At 36.8% G+C, this 11,853-nt stretch overlaps 1 protein-coding gene across 5 annotated transcripts; it reads left to right on the top strand.

The window, feature by feature from the left end:
• The first annotated feature begins 199 nt into the window (after positions 1 to 199).
• slc25a38b (solute carrier family 25 member 38b) lies at positions 200 to 11,138 on the top strand. Of its 5 annotated transcripts, XM_026257367.1 has the most exons (11): positions 200 to 482; positions 582 to 631; positions 802 to 898; positions 1,019 to 1,140; positions 1,861 to 1,944; positions 3,507 to 3,631; positions 4,462 to 4,546; positions 6,777 to 6,956; positions 7,048 to 7,216; positions 7,301 to 7,467; positions 8,955 to 11,138. In XM_026257367.1, the coding sequence occupies exons 5-11, from the start codon at positions 1,894 to 1,896 to the stop codon at positions 9,075 to 9,077; spliced, it is 900 nt and encodes a 299-aa protein (XP_026113152.1). In that variant the 5' UTR covers positions 200 to 482; positions 582 to 631; positions 802 to 898; positions 1,019 to 1,140; positions 1,861 to 1,893; the 3' UTR covers positions 9,078 to 11,138. The 5 variants fall into 5 exon arrangements, with proteins under 5 accessions (XP_026113152.1, XP_026113159.1, XP_026113168.1 ...); XM_026257374.1 differs by lacking the exon at positions 582 to 631; XM_026257383.1 differs by lacking the exon at positions 1,861 to 1,944 and having other exon boundaries at positions 206 to 482.
• Positions 11,139 to 11,853: the final 715 nt, after the last annotated feature.

The raw sequence follows: 11,853 nt of genomic DNA, 5'->3' as shown, positions 1-11,853 counted from the left end.
GAGTTAAGCTCTTGGTGGGTTTTTCATCAGTCAATGACTAATCCCAGTAATAAAGTCCAATCTCTCTTAATATGTCTTGGAGTAACATTTAAAAAAAATTAACCTAGGATTAACTTTCATTTATTTCAAAAGTATTAGGAGTTTGGTGCGATATACCTCGGTGTTCCAGTGGGGGGCATCACGCGTCTCTCCCCGGAGCACGTGTAACCAGCACCGCTGGAATAATCGAGCTAAAACCGGTTCTTTCCCGTTGTTCCGCAGACTGCGCAAAGAGTACGCATGAGTTACGCAAACAACTTACAACTTTCTCACGCAAGCGTTTCTCCGAACTATGGGCTGTGCTCACGGTCTCACCGCAGGAAGGTGTTCTTAAGCTGTTGTGTAACCTGCTGTTTCACCTCTACTTCGATAAATATTGATTGCTTGAAAAGAAGATACGCAATCTTTTAGAGATATCGGGAAAAGGAACAACTGTGCGTAAGGTAAAGTTTATGGCTTTATGACGGAGTTAGCTTTACCGGCTAACTGACAGAAATCAGCTGACGTGTGTTGCGCCACCTTTTTTTCCAAATTTTTTCCAGTGTGTGTATTGCCAGCTTATTTTACGGAGAAAACTGCATAGGAGCAGTTGGTAAGTTGAGTTAGCCGTTGCAGGATATTTGAAACGTAACGTTAGTATGCTGGGCTATTGAAATTAGCATTAGCTGTTCTGTAATTTTCTACATATTTCTATATGCTTATGTCATATTTTATTATTTAAATGGTGGTTTCTGTATCTAAATTTGTCGGCGCTGTATGTAGGTACAGTTGACAGCTGTGTGTAAAGTGACAGAAAGAGCGAGAATCATGATGAAGATCAGTCCTCATTCACTCTTCTTCTTCGGTCCTTAACAGACAGGTAGCGTTAAAAATAAAATGTACGTTAACTTTAAATCTGTCTGAGACGCTCTCTGCTATTTTTTTTCTTGATTGTGTGTGATGGTGGGTTGGGTTTTAAATTGATTTCTCCCTCATGCAGTCTGGAATCAAACTTTGACGTCTAACATCACAACGGCCATAGAAGAGGTAAAAAGGAGGGAGTTGAGCTCTTCCTCTGCACAAACCTCATCATCCTCTCCGTCTGGAATGGAGATTGCCCTGGTGAGTTGGTGCTAAGGCTGTGTGCTTTAATGTAGAGCTGTTCTACTGAAGTTTAATGTGAAATGCTCAATAACCAAAAGATGAATATAATAGAATAGACTGACATTAAACTACTTTACCTGATCTTCTATTAAAAGCCTATTTAAATAACCTTAACGTTGCAGGTCAGCCAGGGCAAGCAGTTCAATGTCATGCTATTCTAATATTGGGCTGCTATCATTAGCAGAGAAAAGCAATCATATTTTTTTCATTTCATATTTGTAATAGTGTGAATATGTTTTGACTGAACTGTTTTGCCCAGCACAAAGTAATTTTTATGTGTAAAAGGCATAAGAAGATCCAAAAGTAATAGTTTTTCTTTGTTGTGCAACCCGACTGAACCTATGTTGGAATAATAGGATATATGCATCCAATGTATGACCCACATTTTCTGTGTCACATCCACGCAAGCACACGCTCACGCACATATGCCTTCGGCAACAGCATGACTCGCGCTGTGCTGAAAGCACTTGATCTGGAACACAAACGAAAGCCAGGGACTGAAACCACGGATGTGTGATAAGGAGTGTGGAAAACCAGCGCTGAGATCTGCAAGCATGGAAGCTTGTGGATTAAGCCATTGAATCTCTTGCTGTTGGGTGGGAGGGGGTTAAGGAGAGATTTGTGGGCATTGTGTTTGAGAGGAGAGAGATGGGGGCTTACTCTGTCATGTGCTGTTAGCGGCAGCAGAAAGAGTGAGAAAGAGAGCGAGAGATGCAAGAGAAAAAGGACCCTCAGCCCAAATCTGCCAGCAGCCTGGGAAAGGTAGGGCAGATTAGTCAGTGGCTCACTGTATGTTTCTCTAGTATGTGTGTCTATCACTTGTGTCTTGCTGTTTTCATGCTTCTAAATGAACCTCAGCGCTCCGAGGAGTCTGTCGGCAACGCTCAAGTCGTGATGTGCATTTCAGTGTGTATGTGATGATGCTGACGGTGTCAGTGTGTGGTTGTGCATCCGTGTTCGGTGTGGTTCTCTATTATGGTCAATTTTAAAGTGTGTTCATGTGTATGTGTGGTCATGCACACTTACACAACCTATTTTTTTTTTTTTCATTTGCATAAATGTACATGCAAATGACACCGTGTATTTGAAGATTTGGGGTCCATGCAGGCACCAAATGTAGAATGGATATTCAGTGCGTGAGAATATCCTTTTATCTGGGATGTCAGTGTTGGTCACTGTGGTGTTTTTAGTGCTCTTGCAGTAAATGGTGACTTATTTTGAGAAAATCAATGTAGTAAAATATTTGTACCCAAGCCTGTTAAAGGGGGCATAACTTGGAAAACATTGTTATTCTGCTTTTTTGAAATGAAATTTATTTTTATTTATTTTTATTTTTTTTTACAGTGCATAGCTCCCTTCCTAGCCCACCCAGAACAGTAATGAAAACCAAGCTGCAAAAATGTTTTTCATCATCAGGAATCATCATGATTATGACATCACAGTCATGAACATATTAGCATATGACCGCCCATGTTTATATAGCTCAGCCCTCTTAATAATATCTTAATTTTTTTTTATTCTGTTTTATATTTATATTTAATTTGTATTTTCCAAAATAATTTTCCCCCCCGATTTTGCTACATGGATTAATTACAATTTAATAATCAAAAAGCATGTCTAATCAATTGAATAATAAAAGAAAAAAATTAAAAATTAAACTTTTATTACATTTTTGGTCATAAATTCAAGTTAAACCAAACTTAAATTTTATTTTGTAGAAAAATATTTTTTTATATTTAAAGATGTAGACATACAACCATCTGTGAGTAGAAAATAAGACAAAAATATAATATTCACGAGGACAGGTTAGTAAGGTGTAACAGTAAATAACAGACCTAAAAAACATACAAATATGTCACATTTATCATCTGGAGATTTGAGTGTATGTATATGCCAAAATATAACTTTAGGAATTGTACTCCCAACATAAACATGGAAAAAGAGATTCAACGCCATTACAGAAAGCCTCAGCTTATCTAATTTGAAGGGTCAGAGCGGGGTTGAAAGATGGTCTAAGCTGTGATCTAAGATGGTTTACTATGACTGTTTTTGTTGAACTAACATGTAAAGTGGACTTAAAGGAGAAGCAAAAGGGTAGAACAGTGTTGAATATGGCCCCTTTAAAGTGCTGCCTGAATTGTATTCTGTTAAACTGTAGTTTCATCACCTAATCTTTCTGTTCATCTCAAAACCATTTGACTTCTCTTCTGCTGTCACTCCGCGTTTTCTATCCATCCATTTATACTCTTTTCTATCTTTAACCTTTGTCTCCTCCTTCAGTCCTTGTTTTCTCAAACTCTGTCTTTCTGGGTTTGTTCTCTCAGGCTCATCCTGCCCTGAAGGCCTTCATGTGCGGCTCTCTCAGCGGCACCTGCTCCACTCTGCTGTTCCAGCCGTTGGATCTGGTGAAGACCAGACTGCAGACCCTGCACAACAACATGCACCCAGGGTGAGACGCCTGCTGTGACCCTCGCTGACCATGTCTAGACACAGGCCTGCAGTTAGACGGCTGTCCTCTTGCCATGATCTTTGTCTGGTATTAGATGTGAAGGTTTAGGTTCAGGGTATTATTGACAGATAATAAACATGTCTTGCATAGTTAATATGCAAAATCATTTATGTTGTCCTTCTGACTAAGAGCTAATTTAGCATAGCATGTCATAGAACATCAATCCTTTAAAGGGAAAACCATGTTATATCCCAGTTTTGCCCAGTACTGATAACTAATAGTTTTTGGTATTTGCTAAAGCCTGCTGCTTAAAGTTAGTGATTTCAACAAATGTAGTTAGGATTTTAGTCAGTCGATGATAAAACCGATACAATTCCGTAAACTAAATTCAAAATGAAACCCAAGGCATATCTACAGATCAAAAATTTCAGAGATTTTGGAATAAACTTGACCTGAGCTAGTAAGCAAGCACAGCACATAGCAACTTTTATTGGCAACAGTTGCTTGCTTTTGGTTTGTTCAGTGTTTTTGGTTGTTGTGACAATTGTGCGGTTTTAGCCTGTATGGTTTTTTTTGGTGAGATACGATAACCGTGTTTATATAACCACGTCCTGTCTGTATACTGTGTGGGAGTGCTCTGTTATTAAACCGTCTGCTCCTCTCAGCTTTTCAGAGGATAACATGTTGCCATGTCAAATGAGGTGTCCTCATAAGCTCAGCACGCCATCTAAATGCAAAGATGTTTGGCTCGTTCGGTCTAATTTTGCCCTTCTTTTGTCTCTCTGTCGGTGTCCATCATGACCATTTCTATTCTTGTCTTTGCTTCTCAGTGCTCCTAAAGTGGGGATGATTACAGTCTTTTTCAATGTGATCCGCACAGAGAAGCTGCTTGGCCTGTGGAAGGGGGTTTCACCGGTGAGTCAGTTGTTTTGGCTGATGTATCCATTTCCATTGGTACTCCCTGATCTCAGACATATGTCCAATTCTTCATTGAATTTCAACTGTAGATGATGTTTTTAATGTGGCACTAACAAAACTCATTTTGTCCTGTGAGGAATATTATGTTATTTAGATTAAAAATAACAATTACAAAAATAAAGAGTTTTGCAAATATGTAAATTGCACACAAAGCCATTGTTATGTCACCTTATTTCACAAAAAATAATTATGTATCTACTGTTGAAATATAAACATTTAAATGAAAATAAAATAAAATATATTAATGGAAAAAAAAACATTCATGGCAGATTAATTCAAACATACTTTAAATAATAAAGACAACAGGTTAAGTAAAACTGTAATAAAGATGTTATACAGTGAATATATTTAGCAAAATGCTCCTATCTAGAATGATTTTTGATCAGGTTTATGGACATTGAATGGCATTCCTGAAGAAAATGAAGCTTTACTTGACATTGTTTACAAGCTGTTTTATTGACGTCTTTCTGCAGCTGAAACACTGACTAAATGATTACCGTAAATGAGACATGATACATTTCAGCAGGTTGTTTGTTTCAAAATATCTTCTGATGTTCCTTCATATTTATTTTGTGCTGTAACTAGTAGTAAAGTGTAAAACAGTGGTCCTTAACCTGCAGCCCATTACGAATCCACATGCGACCCACCATGCTGAACACAACTAAAAAATAATTTCAGTTTTACAGTTCATTTTAGTTATTACATTAAAAAATGTACTAAACAAATACAGTCTATAATATTTTTCATATTATTTTCAGACATGAGCAGACCTATGTAATCATGCAATTAATGTTACGCATTTAACAAGCACTTAACATTTGTGCACTTTGGCAGAATTAAATTCAAATAGTCATCAGTAGCCATTAGTCTGGTAAAATTGAGCATCAGAATGGACAAATTTGTTAAGGGCGGAAAACAAAAAGTGCAAAATGACAGCAAAGGAACTCATACAAACAAGAAAAGTCGCAAATTCAGCATTGAAGGCAGGAGAGTGCTGGACTTTCGGTTTGCCCCGCCACTCAATTGAAGATGTTCAGGCAAAAAGAAACACCCATACTATACAGCAGTCATCCTTAATTACTGAAATGTGGCAAAACATCTCTAGAGAGAACCTTCGATTATTAAATTCGAAAATGCTTTCCATATTTGGATCAACATTGGCTACATTTGTGAACGCACATTTTTTTTCTTCCTGACAGCATCGAGTGTTTTATTAATGTTGAGTAGAATTTATTTCAATAAATGTAATCGTTTAGATATCATAATATTTAGGATAAATATAATATTATAAATCTGGTTGGTTTGTATTGATGACGTAATATGTAACTTGGACCATAGTGCTGCCCGGTGTTAAAAAAGGTTAAGGTCCACTGGTGTAAGAGATGATTATGCCACAGGTGCAACAGTGATCGGTTGCACCACATTAAAGAGCCTTAAAACCACATGCATTGTTTGCATTATATGATAAAATTAACCGAATTTGAAAGCTGAGAGTGATTTATTTTAAAAGTAATAAAGCACAAAGATTATTGGCTGGTAGGTGCCCTACAAATAATGTTTTGGAAAGTTCCCGCGTCAACAGAAAAGACTAAAAGATTGATCTTTTAAAAAAAAAAATCAATATTGTTAGTCCAGCTCTAACATTCAGTCATACAGCTAACCAGTGGACCGATCTCGTTCCACTGCATCTGAAATGTTGTTTTTTTCATTCTGAAATTCCCCAGCAAAGTCTGTCACCAAAGTATTTCTGTATAATTGTCTTGCACGACTGCGTTCCCCAACAGCATCATCCACCTCCTAAATGATTGCATTCATTGTGTTTCGCAAGTTATTTATTATACATGACAATTATTACATTCAGTAGCTTCTCCTAGTTACCTTAGTGATCTTTAATGCCAGTTTATCAGGAAGTGACAATTTTGTTCTCTTTGACTCGTTGAATGGAAACGGTTCTTGTTTGCAAATGTTTTATGCAATATTAAAATCGAAGTCGAAAATCGGAGAAATTATTAAATGTCACTGTTTTGGTCAATGACTTTGGCCCAAAACCAACTATATTGTTTGCCAAAATTTCAGTGCATCACTATTTATTTATTTATTTATTTATCTTTGTATATCAAATACTGTAGTTGTACCTGTCTCACTTGTCCCGATTTCTGTCCTGCAGTCGTTCATGCGATGTATCCCTGGTGTGGGGATCTACTTCAGTACATTTTACTCGCTGAAGCAGCACTTCTTCCAGGATAGGTCTCCGAGTGCTGGGGAGGCGGTGTTGCTAGGGGCGGGGGCTCGTTGTGTGGCAGGCGTGGCCATGCTGCCCATCACAGTCATTAAGACTCGTTTTGAGGTAAGCTCTGACACTGTACTGTATGCACATTGAAAATGCATGTTTTCTGCTGTATCTGTGTGCTTATTCGCTGTTGCATATTTTATTTCAGAGCGGGCGGTACAATTACATAAGCGTAGCTGGAGCCCTTAAAAGTGTGTTTCAGAATGAAGGTCCCAGGGCTCTTTACTCCGGGCTCACAGCGACTCTGCTCAGAGACGCCCCGTTCTCTGGCATCTATGTCATGTTCTACAGCCAGGCCAAAAAGGCTTTGCCAGAGGGTGAGCTTCTGATCAGTCATGATTGTGATGTGATCTGAGGATATGGCATTGTGTAATGAAGTCATCTCTCTCCTACGCACTCAGAGATCAGCTCGTCCTCCTTTGTCCCACTGGTTAATTTTGGCTGTGGTGTGGTGGCTGGTATTTTGGCCTCTCTTGCCACTCAGCCAGCAGACGTGATCAAAACCCACATGCAAGTGAGCCCAGCGTTGTATCCCAAGACCAGTGATGCTGTACGGCACGTTTATGCGGTAAGCATCACAGGATAAATCATATCTATTGACCTTTAGTTTCCTTTAGAAGTCTTTTTAAATACAAAATGTTATTTTAAACTGCGTGAAACAAAATTCACTCAATTTCCTGAAATACATTACTATTTACATGACCATATATGTGACCCTGGAGCACTAAAGCCATCCTAAGTAGCACAGGTATTTTTGTAGCAATAGTGAACAATACATTGTATGGGTCAAAATGATTTAAAAAAATTAGGATATTAAGTAAAATATATTTTGTAAATTTTCCTACTGTAAATATATCAAAACTTGATTTTTGATTAGTGATATGCATTAAGAATTTAATTTGGACAACTTTAAAGGCAATGTTTTCAATATTTAAATTAGTTTGAACCGTCAGATTCCAGATGTTCAAACAGTTATATCCCAGCCAAATTTTGTCCTATCATTACAAACCATATGTCAATGGAAAGATTATTCATTCAGCTTTCAGATGATGAATAAATCTCAATTTCAAAAAATTGACCCGTATATCTGGTATTGTGGACCAGGGTAACGTATGACATATAATACTAGATATGATATATATATATATATATATATATATATATATATATATATATATATATATATACCAGTTTGGGATCAGTAATTTGCTTTGTTTATTGTTTATTTATTTATTTTTGTTCAGGGATAATGCATTAAATTTGATTAAAAGTAACTAAAGCCTTGTTACAAAAAAAAAAACTGTTTCAGATCAATTCTGCTTTTAACTTTCTAATCATAAAAAAAATCCTGAAGAAAAAAAAATTATCACAGTTTCCACAAAACCATTTTAATAATATTGATAATTATAAGAAATGTTTTTAAGAAATGAAGCATCAAATAAGCATAATAGATTGATTGACGGATTGTAAGAGCCTGAAGACTGGAGTAATGATGCTGAAAATTTAGCTTTGCCCACAGGAATCAATAACATTTGAAAATATATTAACACAGAAAATAGTTATTTTAGACTGTAATATTTCATAATATTATTAATTGGTGTATTTTACCATACTGTAGTGTATCATATGTACCTTCTTAATAAATTTTACTTGCCTTATGCGAAATTTATTTTATTCCTAACGAAAATGTTTGTTGGCATAAGCTTTTTTGAATAAAAATACATATTTCTACATCTACAGTGACTTGTATGTACCCGAAAGATAATATGAGCTTATAATATCACATCCTTTCATGTTTCCACTTGTCATTATCTAGTCAAGTGCTCGCAGATAAAATTAAGTCCCACCCAATATCATTTTCAGCTGAATTTTCGGTTTCAAACTAGACTGTTGTTTTGTAGTTTCTAAAAATCAGTTTTTAAACACACCTGGCACACTTATGTGTGGACTCCATACTGTGTGACAGTTTATCTAGTCATGGTTTTGTCATAAGATTAAAGTCTTTTTAAAGTCAGTTGCATCACTTTAATTCTCATTTTCTCTCTCTAATTTTAGAAGCATGGCTTGAGCGGGTTCTTTCGAGGAGCGGTTCCTCGTTCTTTGAGGAGAACCCTCATGGCAGCCATGGCCTGGACGGTGTACGAGCAGCTGATGGCACACATGGGACTGAAGTCTTAAAGACACCCGACGCACTTTATGTGTGGACTTCATTCTGTGTGTGTCCAGTGCAGGAGTCTATACTTTTCAGAGGATGGTGAAAAGATGGCGTTCTATTATCCTTGAAGGCTTGATCAAAACAAAAGCAGCTAGTGTTGGCTGGGTACCGGTAATCGTAGGGTTGTGTGTGTGTGTCTTTGTGTGTTAGTGTGTTCAGGTGCAGTGAGATGTTACCCCGTGACATTCCTAAATTGCCACATTGTCTGCCTTGTTGACGCCTGCATATTGAGACAGGGGTCCACACTGAAGAATACCAATGAGAGACTGCTGAATCATGTGCTGTCAGCTCACAAGAAAACACTCCTTTCACAGGAAGCAAATCCCCATTTTTGGCAACTATCTTAGAATACCACATGTCTCAGTGTCACTTAAAAGTGACCACCTTTGCAGGGTTCTCAGAAACCCATGAGTCCGTGGACTCCAGTGTCTGAGAGCGTTCTTAAGCATGGTCCTCTGAGTTAAATTATTTTTAGTCAAGGATGAGGCTTAGTGTGTGTTTAAGACTAGTTTTACAAAGACATGTTGACATAATACTCCAGTGCTCCGATAGTTACTCCAGGGCTGAGAAACTGAACTGACAACACATGACTGTCTCGCCAACATACTCCGTTCCGACTATAATTGCGCGTCTCTATGCGATGATTTATGCTGTTCTAGTGATTTCCTGTGCTGTGTGACTGGATGGCTTTATCAGTTCATTCCAGTACACTGGGTTTTTATTTTCTTGAATACTCACTTCTGGGGACAGACAAAGCTAGGATTTGGATTGAATGGGACTTTCTAAGACCTGGAGAAACATTTAATATTTATTGAAGAAACAAGCGTTACAGTTCCTGAGAAAACAATATTTGAAGTGGAACGTATCAGTGAGAATTTACAATACTTCATGTGCTGTTGGACATTTTGACTGACATTTTGTCTTGTTGACGTGTGTAAAACCACTGTAAGACACAATGGTGTGGTGTAGTGAATTTTAGGAAGTCTGCCAGAAACATGTCCGGTTAGTTGTTCTCCCTTAAAATTCGTAGATAGAACTATTCGAATTTTTGGCATTGTGACATTATTTTCATTCTAGTTGGGTAGTCAGTTCATTCCACCATGGTAGTCTTTGTCGTACTGCCTTTAATGTTTTTTTAATCGGCTGATTACAATAATTTGTAGTATAAAACCTTTAATAAAGGGAGAAAAAAATTCAAATAAATTTCAGGGATGCATTACAATAATGTGATTTTAGGGGAAATATGCTTAATTGTCTTGTAAATAATGTCATCGTGCAAAAATCTAAATGAATCTGAAATGGATTTAGATTTAAGCCAAATATAATTTGTTTGTTTTTTGTTTATTTTTCCCTCTTTAAATTTTGGGGGTTAATATCATGTAAACATGTTTTCATGAAATTCACCCCATAAGCCTTTGGGTTTCTTGTTCTCTCCGTTGTCTTTGAGGGTTCGTACTGTATGTGCACTGGTCAGTGTCGAACCCATAGGACTTGTACTACAAGAATCATTATTACCATGTACGTCTTTTCAATTTGATTTGCGCAAGTAATTATAACTTAATTTAGTTTGCTAAATTCAATTCAGTTAACAATTTGTTTTAAATTGCATTGATTAAAATGAATTAGATTCGCAAGATTATCTGCTTCAGAATGCAGCTGATGCCCATAGTATGAAGTTGGGAAAACATGCAGAGCCAAGTGATACACTAGTTTTATATCAGTTAAGAGTGTTTATAACTGAACGCTAAATGCATATAGTTTGTGAAAGCACTTTAAATTCAGTGAAGTTGACTGCATTCAAACTGAATCTGAGTGGTGTGTGTGTTGGTCACATGTTGCTTTGTAAGCCATTGTGCTTTGTGCTGTTCTGTGGAGATACTCTTTTGCCATCACACAATCAGTATCGTCTCTTCAGCATTTCTTATGGCTATTATTGTTGATATTTTGTCTGAATGTGAGAATATGTGCATTTGCAAATGTCATGCCTGTGTTAATAGGTGAATAAATCTGCCCTGTTTTATAAATGGTTGTGAAGGGTTGTTTTGTTCAGGTGGTTTTGTAACCTACACTACATTTTTAGCATTTGTCATTGAGATTGATCACACTAGTGAAGTGAAAATCATGAAAATAATGTCAAACTGTTAACACGGCACAAAATGGTCTTGCTTCTCTGTTGTTGTGTTTTCTGCTGGGTGCTGGTGATGATATAAACCCTGACAGCCGGACAGCTCAGAGTCTCCAGACATGCAGCCAGACAGTGTAAATGGGTCAGGTATGAGGACACTAGAGGGACTGAAGCACTGCAGTGACACGCGTCAAACAGAGAGCAGTAATTATAACACAGACACCAGACCTCACTTCTGTCTGATTTTATTTACCCAGCTGCAAAATGACTCAAGCATACAGTAGTTATCAGAAACCAGCTCCCCAAGGAAATAATAATGATATCAAAAAAATAGCCAACATAAACCAGAATGCAGATTTTAGACATTAGTACTGCTGTTAGATGGATTTTACATGGTCAAAATGAGCAATAAATAAGACAATTCATTTAAAATGTAATATTTACAATTGTACTGATTATTTTTTTAATTTATGTATGTGTATTTTTTTAACATTGCCTACTGGTACAGTTCTATTTTAGTTCAATTTAGATACTATTTTATATTTTGTTATTAATATTTTGAATTATTTTTTATCTTAAATTTTAATTTTAGTATAAGTTTTAGTAATTCTGTT

The sequence above is a fragment of the Carassius auratus genome, chromosome 6 (assembly GCF_003368295.1).
Source record: "Carassius auratus strain Wakin chromosome 6, ASM336829v1, whole genome shotgun sequence".
NCBI classification, from domain to species: Eukaryota; Metazoa; Chordata; class Actinopteri; order Cypriniformes; family Cyprinidae; genus Carassius; species Carassius auratus.
The sequence above is the reverse complement of the archived record's forward strand: the minus strand, read 5'-3'. Positions and strand labels throughout refer to the sequence as shown.

What these genes read in the sequence shown, in the direction of transcription:
- slc25a38b (XM_026257374.1), top strand. Translation starts at nt 1,894, where the DNA reads ATGCAAGAGAAAAAGGACCCTCAGCCCAAATCTGCCAGCAGCCTGGGA. An exon ending in CAAAAAGGCTTTGCCAGAGG is followed by an intron (nt 7,217 to 7,300) that starts GTGAGCTTCTGA and finishes CTACGCACTCAG; the next exon opens with AGATCAGCTCGTCCTCCTTT. An exon ending in CTGTACGGCACGTTTATGCG is followed by an intron (nt 7,468 to 8,954) that starts GTAAGCATCACA and finishes CTCTAATTTTAG; the next exon opens with AAGCATGGCTTGAGCGGGTT.